The sequence below is a fragment of the Thunnus thynnus genome, chromosome 7 (assembly GCF_963924715.1).
Source record: "Thunnus thynnus chromosome 7, fThuThy2.1, whole genome shotgun sequence".
NCBI classification, from domain to species: Eukaryota; Metazoa; Chordata; class Actinopteri; order Scombriformes; family Scombridae; genus Thunnus; species Thunnus thynnus.
In genome coordinates this window covers 11,772,433-11,790,969 of record NC_089523.1, presented here as the reverse complement: position 1 = coordinate 11,790,969, position 18,537 = coordinate 11,772,433, and the positions used below count along the sequence as shown (strand labels likewise).

At 40.2% G+C, this 18,537-nt stretch overlaps 1 protein-coding gene and 1 long non-coding RNA gene across 6 annotated transcripts in view; one reads left to right on the top strand and one right to left on the bottom strand.

Moving 5' to 3' along the window:
* Window positions 1–18,537, top strand: part of dscamb (Down syndrome cell adhesion molecule b) — a 134,216-nt gene that overhangs the window by 82,607 nt on the left and 33,072 nt on the right. For 4 of the 5 annotated variants that reach the window (XM_067594382.1, XM_067594383.1, XM_067594384.1 and 1 more), the window contains exons 4-11: window positions 6,836–6,982; window positions 7,743–8,021; window positions 8,398–8,673; window positions 10,114–10,410; window positions 11,516–11,788; window positions 13,373–13,651; window positions 13,915–14,034; window positions 16,917–17,096. In XM_067594382.1, the coding sequence (XP_067450483.1) occupies window positions 6,836–6,982; window positions 7,743–8,021; window positions 8,398–8,673; window positions 10,114–10,410; window positions 11,516–11,788; window positions 13,373–13,651; window positions 13,915–14,034; window positions 16,917–17,096 (1,851 nt within the window). Of the gene's footprint in view, window positions 1–6,835; window positions 6,983–7,742; window positions 8,022–8,397; window positions 8,674–10,113; window positions 10,411–11,515; window positions 11,789–13,372; window positions 13,652–13,914; window positions 14,035–16,916; window positions 17,097–18,537 lie in introns of those variants that run through there. The other variant, XM_067594386.1, reaches the window with a different exon arrangement.
* LOC137185879 (uncharacterized) lies at window positions 8,582–10,200 on the bottom strand. Its single transcript, XR_010928926.1, has 3 exons — window positions 10,061–10,200; window positions 8,937–8,979; window positions 8,582–8,666 (listed from the first exon to the last, which is right to left on the bottom strand). It is a non-coding gene; the product is annotated as an uncharacterized lncRNA (long non-coding RNA).

The window sequence follows — 18,537 nt, the reverse complement described above, 5'->3', positions numbered from 1 at the left end:
TTGATAGTCAAAAAGCTTATTTGGAATCCCATCTTCTCATGGTCAATGTCTCAGATGTGTTATGCAGTAGTCAGAATAGGAGGGCAGTCAAAAAATAATGTGATGCATTCAGAAAGTTGTTTTTGAACTTTCAAATATGTGGCACAAACATGAAGTGTGACACAGAGAGGAGCCAGCAGCAAACCTACAGTACATGTTAGTGTTGCAGATTACTGTAACAACAAAAGATTACATTCAAGATTGACTTACATACAGGTATTTCCATATAAAGAGTGTTGCAGTAGTTTGAGAATTAGCATGTATTTTATAGATTTCAGAGTCATCATTTTAATTAAATACATCCAGGAGAGAGACAGTGTCTGCATTCACCCCATGGTCTACAGTAAGACACTTACAGTTCACTGTCAGGCTTAAGCTTCAGTTATGTGTAATATATTTTAACAGTGCATGAATGCAGTTATGATTATATATGGTAATGTAGATAGAAAGTTACAGTAGATCAGCAATAGATATTTCTTGGTTTGGTCCGCAGAATAGTCATAGTACTCATTTCAATTTCTCTGCATGTAGCCATGCAGCACTGAGGAGCCCTGCGGTGGAGAGTTCAGTCCTGCGATCTGACCTCAATCAGCTCAGATTAGAGCTGTGATCCAACGTGAGGCCCCCCGTGCCCTGTTTCACGATGCAACGTACCCCCGACTCTGAGCATGCAGAAATTAGTCTGAGAACACACTGCTCACTCCTCTGACATTACCACCACAGGAGTCAAGGCAGTGCTTCCTCTTAAATGTTTTTTTTTTTTGCAGCAGCATAGGATTGTATTGCAATCTCTGCAATGTTAAAAACAGTAAATGCTGAATTCATCCAGGTTAACAGCACACCTACAGTATCATTTTAATCGTGTTTTAGCTGAAAAACATTTGGATAGGTGGTTCATTTTCTCAAAAGATGCAGTGTACAGAAGACCTATGATAGCAGCTATCTGTTTTTAATTTCAATATAATAACTGAACTGACTCAGGAGAGTTGAAGTGGGCCAGAGAAGTTACCACACAGACCTAGAACATTCATAAGCCCATTTATCATCTCTCTGTCTCCGCTGACCTGACTAGAACTGGGTCCCTCTTCACTGTCTGACTCACAGTGCACTGTAGATGCAGTCCCACCATCCTCTTTAAGCAATAACAACACTGACTCACCGACTCACCCTTTATAGAAGAGACTACAGTCTATACATAACATTTTTACCCTATTACATTCAAAGTGTACTGACATATAGTGTTGCATACTGTTTTTAGTGCAAGCTGCAACCTCCAAGGCTGAAAAATGAAGCCAACATGGAAGTAACAAAAACTGCAGTTCCTCAAATGGCCACTTGAGGCTGGCTCTAAAGGTGATTCAATCATCATAGACCCCCATGTTAAAATACCCAACTTATAGCAGAAATAAACATGTTTACAGCCTGGTACAAAATGGTTTTGGTCTCGATAGCTAATTTCCCCTTTCATGACAACTGTGTGGGAGATGAATTTTTTTTATATATATATATAACTCACCTGTTTAAATTTTTATTAAGGCTTAAAACATACATAATTAAGGGCATGGCTGCTTTGAGTGACAGGTGCTAACACAGCAACAACGTTGGTTAGGGAACGTAACCATGACGTAACCCCAGATTCACAGAGTATAGGTAGCCATAACTTTTGCTATTTTAGTGTGTATGGTCACCTAAAAAAGTCTTGTTCAGTGTTTGGTTGCACTAAAAGACTCTCTAAGGATTCGAATGTTCAGTTTTTCCAGTAAGTACATTTTGTTTTAATGGTTTTAAGCCTGTTTTTCGCTAGCGAAAATTAGCATTAGCATTATCACAGCTAACCATGGACTGTAAATGCACCATGTTAACCAAGCTAGCAGCTGGCGTTAGGAGCAGCTCCACCCTCTTGTCCAAATATGGTCACTTCTGGCTCCAAAAATCCAAGATGGCAACAGTCAAAATGCAAACTTGAGGCTTCAAAATGGGAGTCCACAAACCAAAGGGTGACGTCATGATGGCTACGTCCAATATTTTTTACAGTCTATGGTTTATTTTGTAATATTGAGGTTGCTTCCCGTGATAAATGGATAAACTGACCACTTAAACAGAGTGAGAACCCATCACAAACAGAAACTAAGCATTAACAGAATACACTTTTCCTTGTTCCACTTTCACATTTGCAATATTGTAAATTAATAAAGACAGGACCTACTTCATTAGTAAATATCCTAGATAAATTATTCTTTGTACAATGACTAAATGTGCATTTCCACTCAGTTTGGACACACCTTCCCATTCTCTTGAATGAGAAAGTGTGTCAAAACCTTTCACTGATAATGTATATGTAATATTAGCATGTTGACTACAAATTTTGTTTTAATTTTAAGAAAATCAAGAGCTTAACAGGTTTGGTATATCACTAGTTCTAAGCATATTTTAATTTCTATAATATACACGTTTTTAAAGAATTTTTGAACCATTTTCAGATTCATTATGCTGAAAAGGCTGAATGCCACAAAGTCATCTTTTTCAGGTAGCTTATGATGCTAAAAAATAAGTTTAGTTGTTTAGTTGTGTTAGTTAAGTTTAATCTATGACATTTGTTTGTCAGGGGCCATGTACAGAAAAAAACCTTGATCTCACATACAGAGAAGAGTACCAGATTTAGCCACTAGCTAATTTCCATCTCTAAATGAAGTATAAATAATAATAACATAAGTATTATATTTGTGAGAAATGTGAAGCACTTGCAGCCGCGCTGGACTGCAGATGTTGATTTTACATGGCAGATTGGAATGAAGATGTTGGCATTTTATCACTAATTCATTCTAGTCACTGAGTTGCAAATTGTCAGCTAAGATGTGACCAACTGGGCTCCCATTTAAATCACAGTGACTTCAGTGCATCTGTTGGCAGTGAGGATGCTGTGACACTAGCTCATCTGTACGTCGAGGCTTATTTAGCCTGCTGAGAGTGAGAGCCCGCTGTTCGTATTAGATTCTGTCTCTGGCAAAGTGGGGATGATTAGATAAAGTGTGTCTGGTGGAGTGGAGCACTTTTTCACTTTACAGTAGCAGCGCCTGTGAATGAACAGAGAGAAGGGCTCCACTTTCTGACAATAACACAGAAATCTCTGTCCAGAGGATTTCAATACATCTGGGAACTGAGGCCTCAATTACTGCTGTAATTAATCCATAGCAGTTTATATACTGGACTGGACTACACTACACGTTTACAGTCCTTTCACATTTAGTGTATTTAAAGGGGCGTAATTTTTCACTTCACATACTGGCTTTGTGAACAGGAATTACTCCTAAATGCTGATGCAGTGAGCGAGTTAAAGACAAAGCAGTGGAATTAAAGGGAGCGGATCGCGAAAGAAGAAATACAATACAATACAGTACAATAGCTCTCATTTTGAATCCCCTTGCTACTGTAGCGTCCCCTCTGCCTGCACTTCATTCTGTCATAACACAATAACTGAGCTCTGACGTCTTAAAAGGCATTGCAGGAGCATAGAGGTGCTTGAAGAGAAAATTGCAGCAGCTCACAGCGGCTGGAGTGAAATACCATTTTGTCTCACTCAAGATGGATTCCACAGTGAGATTTCAGAGGACCAGTACAGAATCAAAATGGAGAAGCCAGAAGGGAGGAGAGAAAAAAGGGAAAGCGGCAGTGTGTGGAGTGGACAGCTACAGAATAGATATCTGAATTTTTTGATGTGTGAAATGTTTGATATGTTAATATATAGTTTTCAGAGTTTTCACTTTTTTTGCTGTTTATTGGCTAAATGTTTCTTGATCCCCCCCCCCTTCTTTTTTGTAACTGATCACGGCCATATGGTACAGTGTTAACAATGTGAGAGGCATTTATAGAATTACTTAAATACAAAAAAATAAAATGAAATGTTGAAATTACCTCTGCCTCTGCTGTGTACAGAATGAAAATGTAGCTAAAAAGCAAAGGCGATGATAGCAAACATCAGTAATGCAATTTTTTTTTTTTTTTTGCATCTGGCCTCCTCAACCTCTTGAGAAGATTTCCTCCCACCAATCGTCTCACACACTGACATGCATGCATGGCTGCCGGCATCTCCACACGCACACACACACACACACTCACGCGTACACACACACACACACACATACACACTCCCTCCCTCTCTTTATAGATTCCACTTGCTGGTTGCCCATCTAACAGCCCTGTATGTAAACCAGCGAAACCCCTTCAGGACATCAAATCCATGGAATCTGTTGTCGGTTCTATCTAGGTCAATGCTTACAATAGCTGTGCAAAATTTTTTTTTTTTTTTTTTTTTTTTTGCTTCTCCCGCCCCGCTCTGTATTCCCCCTGCTTGCTTAACCCCACAAGGTCTATTTTCTTTTGCATGTATAAACCTCAAAAATGCATATAAAATGTAAGCATATTAAGCGTGCTTTGCTTCTTTCATACATATTAGTCTCAAGTGGAATATTAAAACATGTAGTGGTTTGATGTTAACATTAGTCTAGAATTGAATGTTTGACAAAAAAAACTACATTTAGGGTATTTCTCGTTAGCATTTTTTCAGCTAATTGGTTTGAACTGTGCCATTATTCATACAACTCTGTCTGGTAACACTGAACCCTCACACAGCACTGGAGCATACTGTAGCACTGCAACATGAAATGTAGAGGCTACACTACAATTATAGTGTGACATACAGTTTCTGCTCTGATCTGTAGGGGATGGTGTTACGTGACCTAAGGGAGGTGGCTTTTAATTTGTTAACCCATATAGAAAGGAGAAACCTCTGCACCTGCTTGCCCATGAATTTTTCATACAATCTTGAATTGTCTGTTTGGAAGGCCAGTTTGATTTTCACAACAATAAATATTAAAACAGCACCAGTTGAATATAAATATCCTAACTCTGTAGTACTTTTGCAAATTTTGGCTGAAAAAAAAGAGCAGGCAGTCTTTTTACAGATTAGCCATTTGTTATCATGAACATAAAATCACATCGTACATGTTTACGATTCAATTCAATGGGCTTTATTGGCATGAAGGCTTCAAGAACAACGTTGCCAAAGCATCAAAATACAATTTGTCCAAATATTTGGACAGTACAAAAAAAAAATATGAACATTAACACAACAGTAAGATTAATATATATTAATTATATATATACAGTATGTCTTATGCATGTATTAGTGTGTGTGTGTGTGTGTGTGTGAATGTATATGTGTGCTGTTGTGGCCTGTTGATACATAATGGGCAGCAAGATATGCCCTGTCTCTTTCTCCTATGAGTGCTTTTAATTTTGAGAGGTCAATAAGCTCTTTGAAATCTGAAGTTACAGAGTTGAGCTTGTTAAAGTAAATGCTCTTTATCTCATTGAATATTTTACATTGTAGGAGGAAGTGCATCTCTGTCTCAACCTCACCTGTCGAACAGAGACCACATATTCTGTTTTCTTTTGGTTGTTTCTCTTTTGTTTTAATAAAAAAAGGAAAAATCTGAAGAAAACCCTCTGCTCCCCTTGTTCAACTTAAATGAATTACCCACTGCTAATCTGCTTTAGGGGCTCCCACACAGCCTCAGTTCGTTCTGTTGGATAAATCGCTGATATCACTGCCTTCAGACACGGAGTGCAATCAAAATCAAATATGCAGAGAAAATTTCTGCTAATCTTAGCAGTCAAAAATAGCAGGGAATTAAACTTTTGTCAGTATTGTTTTTTGTGCTACTTATCCAGGTCTCTCTTCTACTAAATATTCTTCTATTAGGTGTCTGCATATACTCTGAGTAGTTGGATGTACAGTTTTATTTTTAGACGTCCATTTGTTGTTCATTTTTGTACAGTATGAAAAACAACTTTCCACGGACATGAATAACCTGAACCTGATAAGCCATAACAATAAACACAAAGCCTTAATTTGTTTTTGTCTAAGTTGTTTTTGGCCCTTTTTTTAGTAGCTTGCTAGTTGCTCCTCTTTACATTTTTGTATTTATGCACCATATAAGTAAGGGAGACATGTTTAGTAGATGTGGGCTTGTAACCTTGTCACACTGGTGTATGATATCTTTCCATCAACATCACCTATACCTGTGGCTGTTACCAAGCTGTCCCTCCTCCTGTGTTAGCATGTCCACCACTGCACAAAGAAGACAATCATCAAATTGCTTTTTCAATCAGCTTTGACATCAATCTGCTACCATGGGAATGTAGACATCCATGGGATGGGAAGATTTCTTTCCTTATGGATGTTGACAACCCCACTCAGCCTGGTTTGATCTGCAGAATTAACATAATATACATACTGAACTGGCTGTGACAGCCAAAGAGGGATTGGCTTTCTATAGGAGACACTGGCGCCACTGAGGACAAGACAATAAGATCTGTTAGAGATCAAAGATTTGATACGCAGCTCTGAATTTAGAAATACTATTTGTGTATGTTTGACATTATGAATATATTTTGTGATCTGTTACATGGGTGATACAGATATTTACCTCAGTAAAGTTCAAATATTTGTGAGTTTAGTCTCACTACACACCAAATCTCTTGTAGTTATTGTTTATTTATATGAGATAAGTGAAATTATTTTTCACTTTGCTCCAATATGCTTTCTTATCTCATGTAAAAATAGAGAAAAACTTTGAACTTCTACAGATTTGCCCTACCCCAGCACCCTATGGAGAAAGAAATCCTTCAGTTGTACTGGAGTGAATAAATTGTTTATGCTGTGAAAGTTGTTTTGATGCTATGTAACAAATGTTGGCTTCTATGTGTTTCCACTCTCTCTTCTTATCTGCTCCAGGACAAAGATATCTCATCACATCCACGGGAGCCTTGTATATTCTGGACGTCCTGCCTGAGGATGGGCTGAATAACTATCGCTGCACTACACGCCACCGCTACACCGGTGAGACTCGCCAGAGCAACAGTGCGCGTCTCATCGTGTCAGGTCAGTACTGCATTCAAACTGGAGTCAATTTAATTGCCAATACCAAAAAAAATGTTTTTGGCACCATTTACAGTTAATACTATCACCGATAGAACAAATAGTACAGTAAATAATAAATATTTGTATTGGAAATAATGCTGTAGATCATCCTTACATATTCTTACACTTTTCAGTTGGTAAAACTGAATAAGACAGAAGAATGTGCTCTCTACATTATGAATTACACCAGCTAAAATGATATCAACCATAAAAATGTTGTCCCTTATGAATTATGGGTGAATTATAGAACTTTGATTGATTTGCAAGGTTGCATAAGTAAGACCAGAGAATGGCATGTTGAGGGTTAGGATCAAGTTTACAGTCTATCCAATCCTGTCATGCAGAACGATCTGCTCTACGGTCAACTACATGTACTGTATGAATTATGCAGTCCTTCTTTGTGCTAGTCAGGAACAAGTAAACAAACACTGCTATGTAGGCTGTTCTATATTGTGAGTAGTGATAAATGATCATCATTTATCATATAATGGGCAGGTGGATATAAAAGACCAATCCATGGCGCCTTCTCTGATTTGGTTGTGAGGGACATTAAAAAATGAAATGATAGAAAGACAGTCTGTTTCTCTCTTCTCTCCCTCACATAGCAAAATATACTGTATATAGGACTGAATCTTGACCCTAAGAATCAATATTGGATTATACTGTCAAGTGCCTGGCAACGCTCACCACTAATTAACACTAAATTCTCTGCTCCTTCCAGACCCCACCAATGCTGAGCCAAGCATCTTGGATGGCTTTGACCACCGAGAGGTGATGATTAATCATCGGGTGGAGCTGCCCTGTAAGGCTTCAGGCTACCCAATGCCCAAATACCGCTGGCTCAAGGACAACAGCCCTTTGGAGCCCGACAGTCGCTTCCGCCAGACCATCACAGGGTTGCTGATAGAGAACATGCAGCCTAGTGACTCTGGGACTTACGTTTGTGAAGTGTGGAACAGTTATGGCAATGATGAGGTCATGGGGCGCCTGTATGTCAAACGTAAGTCTTTTATCAAAAGGAGGGGATCCTCTGTATTATCTGTCTGGTCATTCACACCTCATGCTGTGGTAAATTGTAACTACTATATGTAAACCATGGTGCTGTTTTTTTTGGCATTTTTGGTCACAAAATGACTATTTAATAACTATAAATGATCAATTTTGCAGATTTTTTTGCTAACCAACTAATCCATTAATGGATGACTAACTTCAGCTCTAACCCGGAGATCCTATATAGCCATGTTAGTAAAATCACACCTGAACTTTCTTTTGTATCATTCGTACTCTGTCTTCCTGTCAGCCTTAATGTCATCAAAACAAAGAAACTATGACTGTTTCTTATATACAGCATTTGTCTGATTTTTCTGTGTCCTCAGAGCCCTTGAAGGTGGTGGTCAGCCCTCGGAAGGTGAAAGGCAGCGTGGGTAGCAAGGTGTCTCTGTCCTGTAGCGTGAGCGGCTCAGACGAATATGAGCTGTCATGGTACCGCAACGGAGAGATCATCTACCCTGGCAACAATGTCCGTTTCACTGGGCTCAACCGGGAGAACCTCATCATGGAGGGAATGTCGAAGAGTGACGGCGGAGCCTACCAGTGCTTTGCCAGGAAGGGAAAAATGTCCGCACAGGACTTTGTGCAAGTCATCCTTGAAGGTAAAGTAGGTGGATGTGATTTGTAGCAGTGCAGCACACAGGTATCCATGTACACAAATGCTGACAAAAAGCCACACTATAGCACTATACATAATCAGTTATCAGAAACAGATTCAGGCCTCGTGGATCAATACAGGGCTTATGTGTTAATGACATCCTGCTGTGACTCTCTGCTATAGGCCGCCATTAGTATGATCATCCCAGACTTCACAAACACATACAAAAGAATACATGCACACACACTCTTGATTCCAACAGCTTACCTTGGCAGCGTTGCTCAGGCAACTGTCTCCTGTGGCCAAGGAGCTGTAAAAAGAAGATATTGATCATCTATAATCATGTGGAACAGCCCTAGATTATCAGAGAGCAGCAGCAGGCAGACACAGACATTTCAAAAGCCAACCACTCTCTCAGTCTGGGAGGAAAGCTCCTGGATCACTGTTCATAATGAAACCTATAGAAGTATAGTGGGTCTGCCTCACAATGTACAAATACACAATGAAACATATACGCACAGAATGACAAAGTCTTCACACAAACCCAAGATTTATCCTTTGCTTTCGCTGGGTTGAGACTTCATTATTATATTACAAAAAAGGCTTTTAAGACAAGATTTCTCCCTGACAGCAAATGAACCAATTGTGATTACATAATATGCTTTTTCAGTAGAAACTTTGTGATCTGACCTCCGGTCTCACTGTTATATGCACTGTGTTTTTCCATTTTTCTGACCTCAAGAAATATCTACTTTATATACATTATTAGTTCAACGATGACCAGTAGCAGCTCCCATAAAGGAAGAAAACATTTAGTGTTTCTCTGAAACCACGAACATCCCCAACCACAATTCATGAGAAACAAGAAAAGAGTGTTTTAATCATCCTGCTATATAAGAACTCATAGTGCACACTGTTTATCTGCAGAATAGAGAGGAGCACTTCTCCAACAATAAGTTGTGGGAGGTTTGAAAGAAACCAAAAACAAAGAGCAGACAGATTTTTGCAAGTTCAGAATAAAACAATCCACTGGACAAGACAATTTCATCATTTATTCAAATGACTTTCTAGCTCTAATCATAGGTGGGAAATCCTTCTCATTCATCCTGTGGAGATGACACTGCCGCATGCAGTTTCTGGCCTGGAAATTGTTTTCAGTTTGGCTTTTCTCCGTGTCTCTGACTGAGATGATTCAACCTGTTCACACTGCCCTAACTGCCAAAGTCACAGACACTTCACAGTTTTTATATTTCTGTCATTCAGAGTATATAAAGATATATTTAGCAGTTGGTGTTTGGTCTCTATACCTATAATATACTTTAAAACTTACTGTGAGTGAGTTGTTTTCTGAAACATACAATATGATGATAATCACTGACGTGTTTGCTTACTGTTGTATTCACCACTGCATTCCTGTCTCCTACCACTTTGTCCCCCGCCACAGACGGTACTCCAAAGATCCTGTCCTCCTTCAGCGAGAAGGTGGTGAACCCCAACGAGCCCGTCTTCCTGGTCTGCAACGTCAAGGGCACGCCACCTCCCAGGTGCACCTGGTCGCTGGACGATGACCCCGTCATCAAAGACAGCCACCACCACCTGGGCCACTACGAGACCCACGAGGGCCATGTGGTCAGCCAGCTCAATGTCACGCACACGCAGGTGCAGGACGGCGGGGTCTACCGGTGCACGTGCAGCAACTCGGCAGGGGTCGTGTACCACCAGGCTCGAATAAACGTAAGAGGTGCTTGTCAAATCAGCTCCTCCAAGAACAACAATACACATACCTGTCTGTCTGTTTGTGTGTCTGTCTCTGTCTCTCTGTCCAGCTGGCTGTCTGGCATTTGCAGTACACAAGCGCTAATTGTTGTTGGGGTCTGAAAATTAGCCGCATTACGTTTTTTTTTAATAGGATTTTGTTGCTTTTTCGTGTGCTTTCATGATTTGTTTTCTAATGTTTTGTTTTTCTCTGCCATTTTTGCTCAGTAATTTCTAGATCTAATATTAAATCTTTAATCACGTTTATATTAACTTTTAGGTTGTTCTCCTTTGATTGATTTTGCCTCCATTTTTGTGTTCTTAAGTGTGTTTTCTTTTCACTACGCCTTGTATAATTTTTAATATTGTAGCCTCGTCTTTTTCTCTCCAAATTATTGCTCTGCTTTTCCTACATGCCTGTATTTTTAGGTCAAATGAATTATCCTGGTTTGCGGCACATAAGCGTATCTGGATATTGGGTTCCAAAATGGGCTGGTTTGTAAATAGCCAGAAGAAAATATATTTCTTCTGTTTGCATGAATAAATTTATCTGTGGTTTGCTTTTGTGTGAGTGAGTGTTCATGTGTGTCTGCGCGTGTTTACTCAAGCAGCCAATTCAACTCTTCACGATCAGATGTTAAAGTGATTACTCTGTTTCCATTTTATGAGATACAGACTGTATTACTATTATGTGGGTGAGCAGCAAGAGCCGAGTTGTAAGCATCAGTAGCGCAGTGTTATTTAAACACTGTTTTCCTTTAGATGGTTAGCACACTTTAATCTGCTCGTCATTTCACCGCCTTCTACTTAGAGTTAAGCTGAAGATCCTGTGGTAAAACAAACAACAAAAAGCTTTAAACAACAGTTTCTATGCATATCTAAGTATTTTGGTGGCAGGTACCACATGTGAAGCTGTGAAGAGAAATGCTCTCTGTTTTATTAGCTGTTAACTTTGCCCTGTTTAAATCCTAATGCGTCTAAAATGTATCGTTTTATTCACAAAAACAGCAAAATTCAAGCACTGCACTTGTGATTTGATGTTAGTTCCAATATCCGTGAAATGTCCTTTCTCAATCTCTGTCACTTTTTAGGCCGTGCCAGCATCCGTCCAATGAAAAACATCACAGCGATTGCCGGACGGGATGCCTTTGTTCACTGCCGTGTGATCGGCTATCCTTACTACTCCATAAAGTGGTACAAGAACTCTGCACTGCTCCCATTCAACCATCGACAGCGAGCCTTTGAGAACAATGGCACACTGAAGCTCAGCAACGTGCAGCAGTCGGACGCTGGCGAGTACAACTGCAAGGTGATGGTCCAGCCCAACAAGATGGACTCCCAGAGTGTCCATGTTCGTGTGAGAGGTAAGGCCCATCGTGTTGCCATGCAGCTGGTCAAAAATGAATACATATGTGATATTGTTCTCTTTGATTATGTCTGCAGATGATTGATGCACCTTTATACATTAGGACAATACACTCAAAAGCTCAATTTTGTTCTTTAAAACAAAACTTTTCTTTATTTTTGATTTGAGATCAAACAATTCACCACAAGTTTTCATTAAAATGTGACACAGTGCTGTTCGTAGACAATATTTCTAGACAATATTCAAAAAATACAAGTATTTTGTTTTTATCATCACATCTGCTTGTTTTCGTTAAAGTCACAGCTTGTTTAAGTGGTGATGAAAAAAGCCATTCTAAATGGATTAAGCACAACTCAGTTATTGAATTTTAAAGTTACATATTTCATGCATTATTTATGGTAAGAAATATGAGGCCTTCCTAACTTGTGCACCTCAAAATGGCATCACTGAGAAATCCATCACTAGATAAGTAAAATAAATAAATAGACACACTCACACAAAGAGGCAGACAGCTATATGAATACATCTCACCAGACTTATGTTAATCTTCCTGAAATTCCTCAGTTCATCCGGGTAACTAATGACAACTGATATAACTGACCTCAGTGACTGATCTCCGCTGAGATCTTACAACCTGTAACAGGAAATACTAAGAAGGGCTTCCCATTACGCTCCATTTCCTTCCTTCTGTACTATGTGAAGATGTTGTCACCACCACAATACACTTTCCCACGGAGCGACGGAAACAAAGAGGGAGCATCAGGGAGAGAAGAAAGTGAGAACTAAAGAGAGAGCAATGATATAAAGCAACACTTCCCAGTGGTGCTATAGTGAGCGAGTGCATTTGTTAATTTACTCTGCTCACGCTTAAAATGCGGAAGTGTCTTTGGGGATCCCTAGAGGCCATTATCTCCACTTTGTTGTGAATTAAATAAGCTGCTAAAGTGCTGCTTATTTCTGTGTTATTTGAACTCACTGGACACTCAATCACTTGTGTGATGGCTGGAGATTTCCCATAGAATAGAGAGCAGGCAATTTGAATAGATCTTATTTTATAACTGTGATTATATTACGCAGCCAGATTCACTTTGTACCCTTGTTTTTTCTGAATATGTGCTATTTCTGTAATCAGGGTTTATAGTAGTGGATAAAATGGTTGATTGTAGTAGCCAGGCTAGCAGATATGTACTATGTAGGTTAGTAGATCAATAGATGATTATCAATAGACTGAGAGACAATGTTCAGTTTGACTTAGATTTCTTTTTCTAAACAACCTGAATGAGTCACCTCAAAGTTATTTTGTTCTGTTTCTGTGTGCTCTTGTAGCTTCTTGTGCTCAAAGGACAAAATGTTCCAGTCTGAGAATGACAGGGAATTATTGCAGAATTCTTTGCTGTTCGGGTCTTTTATGTTCCTTCAGTGACCTCTTTAAAGCATGATAGTGAGAAGATTGTAGGATTACTCTAAAAAAAATGACATGGTACCTGCCACAGAATCCAGGTAATTAAGATGTTCTTTGAGACGCAAGGCTGAAATCACATTTGATCTTTGTGTCTCCCTCCTTCCCTCCTCCTGTCTGCAGTCCCTCCCTACATTCAGCCCTTTGAGTTCCAGCGCTTCACCATCGGTCAGCGTGTCTTCATCCCCTGTGTGGTCATGTCAGGTGACCGGCCGCTGGATATCACCTGGCAGAAGGACGGACGGCCAATCCCTGCCAGCCTGGGTGTGACTGTGGACAACATTGACTTCACCAGCTCACTGCGAATCTCCAACCTGACGCCCGACCACAACGGCAACTACACCTGCATCGCCCGCAACGAGGCTGCCGCTGTGGAGCACCAGAGTCAGCTCATAGTTCGAGGTGAGACAGCACAGAGGAACGTATTGTATATCTGATGGCACCTGTGGACTACTGCAATCTGTATAGGTGCAGGTTTTCATTTTAACCCATCACTGCAGCTTCAGACTCATCTTATTAGTTCCTTTTTTCTGGCTGAAGGTAAACTAGTGTAATTTTTGGTAGAATGGAATCCTTCTTAAATAGACACTTTATAATAAAGACACCAAAGAAATGTCATGTATCAATGTCAACTGTTACGTTAATGTGTGTGTGTGTGTGTACAGTTCCTCCTCAGTTTGTGGTTCAGCCTGAGGACCAAGATGGGATCTATGGGAAAACTGTGACTCTCAACTGCTCCGCTGAAGGCTACCCACCACCCACCATTGTATGGGAACACTCCAAAGGTACATTAAGCACAGCATGTGTCACTCTGCCAGCTGAAAGGGAACCGTCATGTTGAAAGAAAGTGAAACAATTTGAATTCAAACTCACAGAATTACAAAGCAAACTTTGGTCTAATGAGTCATCAGGATGCTCTTAGGCTCAGAACTTAAGTGACCATTAATAGCACAACTCACTGCAACAATAAACCTAAAAGATGACAACTAGAGTACTGCAATAGATAGTAATATGTATCCAAGTTCAGTGCATCTATATTATTGTTTTATTTTGAGACTTATATACAAGGGGGAACCCAAAAATTCCCAGAAGCCATCGATAGCATGTGAGAAAGGTGTGGTTATCGGATTTAGTAGTTTTTTAGTAGTAGTAGATTTCAGTACTGAAATCTACTACTACGTGAATTTTGGGGTTCCCCCTCATACAGTATTTCCTTTTGTTTTTAATAATTAAAAGTCAAATCAAGTGCATATGTTGCCCTAAATCACAAATCACAAGTTTGACTCTAAGGGCTATACAATCCGTGCAACATACAACACCCTCGATTTGGAGCACTCAGAATTGAGAAAACACCTCAGAAACCTCAGTAAGAGCAAAAGCAACAGAGTTCTGTACACAGCTGATGTGTTTTTACAGGTGAGTGGGTTCCATTTGCTTTACCCGCAGCGAATGCATATGGGTTCATGCACAGATATATAAACACACTCAGCCATCTGCACTAGAAACATGGGCTGGGGGTTTGCAGTGTTTCCTCCTGCATCATAAGAGAATCACCAGAGAGAGAGAGAGAGAGAGAGACACCAATATAGATAAACAGGCCAAAAGAGACAGGCAGAGAGACAGAGACACAGAGAAAGACAGAAGAAGACAGACAGACAGACAGGAAGGCAGCAGGTGAGTTCAGCCACTTGAGCAGGGCAGATGAAGAGGGGGCCCCAGGTGTTTGCTCCATCATCCATATAACCAGGGATGAAAGCTTCACCAACAGAAGGACATCAACCAATGAGGAGTGGTGCGTGTGAGTGTGTGTGTGTGTGTTTGTGTGTGTGTTTGCTAGGTCCCATGATCAAAGGAATGAAAAAATCAGATCTGTCTTTCACCCTTTGATGGGATGTGTGTGTGTGTGTGTGTGGGGTGGGGGGGGGGGGGCACGGATGTGTATGTGGCTGTGAGACAAGCAGGCCTCATGCCTGATTAGCACCATCTGACCAGTCCTGATCTGTGCAGAGGGATCAGGCTGAGCAGTATGTGTGTGTATGTGTGTGTGTGTATCTACTCAGCCGTAATGTTAGAAACAAGCTATCCCGAGTAAAGCACCACATGGCACCTTTTTTTTTTTTTTTTACCTGTTTTTCACATTTTTCCTGATGTTCTCTAATACATTTTTGAACAGGATATCAGTCATAGCAAAGAGGCAATGAAAATAACCACAGAAAAAAATGTATCCAGGGAAGGTAGCATGGGAAGCTATCGTCTAATTTGTTGTAAGCCAGAGTGCAGTTTGTCTAGAGAATGGCTGTCTAGCATGCTTTTACTGCAAAAGAAGTAGCTAAGAGCCAGATGAGTGTCTCTGGGAGATATGGAACAGTAAGTAAAGGTCAACTGCTATTAGCATAACGACTAGCACTATTTGGATATGCAAAATCCATAATTCAAGGAAGAACACATCTCCCCCGCTCTCCTTTCCTCTCTCTCTCAGAGCCAGGGGAGCAGGAACAAAGTCACCACTTGACCCTTTGCTAGCCACAGCCACTTGACTGCATTTTAATTAAAAAGCAAAAACCCACAGCTCACTAAATGGCCTAATCTCTACACGCTAACTTTAACACGAGCTAATGCAGCATCTGGCTCAGTTCACACGTGTTTAATACTACATGAGCAAGGTGGAATACAGTGCTTTCATCATTATAAGAGCAGAGCACGCACGGTTGCTAAAGACGTTATCCTTATAATTCAGTGTCAGTGACATATCCTACAGATTTGAGGCTACTATTAGAGATGAGACACTGCATTGTTTAACAATAGAACAAGAGCAATTATATCATTTTCTATTAAAAAGATAGATATTAATTACACGCAGGCAGCAAGCCAGAATGTGTCAAAGTTGCCAAGTCCAATTATTTCAATGATCCTTCAATGATGGATTTTAAACGTCAGTCTGATTGGACTTTTGACTCCACTTATTCTCAAACCAGACAAATCCATGCCTTTAGGATTCCTCTATGCTCAGCTGAGATTACATCAATTTATATTTTAAGGTCATTAACATAGTTGTTGTGAATATTTCCTCCGGATCCATTATCTCAGCAAACATAAATGCACAGAATAAATCCAGAGAGTTGACCATTCACACACAGGAATATTAAGTCAGAGGAAATCCTCGTCTAACTACAGTAAACATCTTCGAATCTCTCTGGCAACACCCCGATGCTGAAGGCTAGCAAGGCCTCTCTGGTCTCCCTCTGCCTGTTGTTCCTCTGCACCAATCTGCTGTCTTGTTGAACACGAGTATTATGTCTGTTCTGATTGCATCACACCGGCAGCTCGGCCCGCTACACTGCACTCAGCAGCTGTTTGGCGGTTTAAGGATTTAGGCCTGTGTTAAGAAACATGTTTACAATCCTCCCTAAATCTGACAGGCTTTGTCATCAAATCTGTAAACACAGATGCATGGTCAGATGAATACACACATACACACACACATGCACACACTGGTCAGCTTACTGTATTGTATGCCATGTTAGCATTATGCATCTATTTCTCTACTGAACATTTTAGGGCAAAATGTGGGCTTGTGTGCACATTTATATATATATATATATATATATGAAGAGTCAGATATTATATTTTGTCATTATTTACACCATTGTTTCTTTTCGTGCTGCAGGCGCAGGCGTCCCCCAGTTTCAGCCCATCCTTCTGAACAGTGGCTCTCGCATCCAGCTGCTGAGCAACGGCTCTCTGCTGATCAAACACGTGCTGGAGGATGACAACGGCTTTTACCTGTGTAAGGTCAGCAACGACGTGGGAGCTGATGTCAGCAAGTCCATGTACCTCACCGTCAAAAGTAAGGGCCTTTATCTGATCAATATCAGCTGATGGGCAGCAATCAATGTGTATTTTAATATCTGGGTTGGCGTGGCAATAGCCAGCCGCAGGATTTTCCAGATAGCTCCTCTTTAAAGACATTAATTTAGCACATAAACAGAAGGAAGTGAGAGGCAGATTTACACGCTGTGCAAATGATTAACAAACTCTTTCAGATTCTGGTCATAATACATCTAAAACTCTTCCCTGGCCCAAATATCCTGTAATACGATTATAAAACAGTGATTTTATAAGCTAAGCTAAGCATCAAAGGGGTTAATTTGTTGACTTGACATGATATAAATTTGAAGACAGATTTGTTTCAAAACATTATTACTTGGGAAGATGAAAAAAGTAGACCCTTATTCACATATTCACATCACTTTGTTGAAACACTGAAGGCTAATATCCAGTGACACTGAGGGAAAATTTGCCCGCACATATTTATTTATCTGCATGCAGACAACTTATCTTGCTGTTTCCTATTCTGACTGTATGTAAGCATGTGTCTTTTTGTGTGTGAGTGTTTGTTTTCACTGCTCTCTTCAGTGGTCGGTATGTTAATGTCCCCCTGCTACAGCTCTCCTGCCTCCAGTGAGCATTAGCATGTAGCTCCCCTATAGTGCAAGGAGTGGCTCCTCATATCCATGGGGCTTAGATGCGAGTGGGTCTTATTTTCTCTTTGCTGCTGTTATCAAACTGGAGCATGAGGAGCCCCGCTGACGGGCAGCCCTCTCTCTATCTCTTCTTCTTCGCTCTCTCTCTCTCCTCACCAGCCAACAGTCTGATTTATAAAACACAAGAACTGTATGCAAAACATGTAAGTGTATGTGTGTGGTTGCATCTTTACCTATTACAAGGAGCACATATTGAACTTCATTAATTTAAGTAAGCCTGATGGGATGGAGATGGTCAATTGTTCAAAATGTTCTATAACTGACCCTGACCCCTGACCTCTTTGTAGAAGAAATGCCAAAGAAAATAATTTGTGTAACAATATCCTGCTGGATAAATCAGGGTTTTTTTTTATCAGTAATATCAACTGGCATGTTATGGATATTCATGTGTCACTGTAATTAAGCCTCGCAGTGTACAAGGTTGAGAGCTGCCACTGTGCGAAGCTGTCAGCACTACAGCAGCAGGCTCAGAGACAAACATGCTCTCTGTGTTTTCATAGGTCAGTTTCCTGACTGTAGCACCCAGTTGCTATGCAGCAAGTTGACCTATAGCTGTACTAACCCTTTTTCTTCCATTTTCTACCAGCCACAGAACAACCACTGTGGCTGCAGCTACTCTAACACAACTCAGCTCTCAGGTTTTTTTCATGCGTTAAACCTGTTTTCACATTTGGTTTTACACTGAATGTTTTTGTAAGAATATGAAAATATGAAAAATGCAGGTAATAAATTGGAACTGCATTA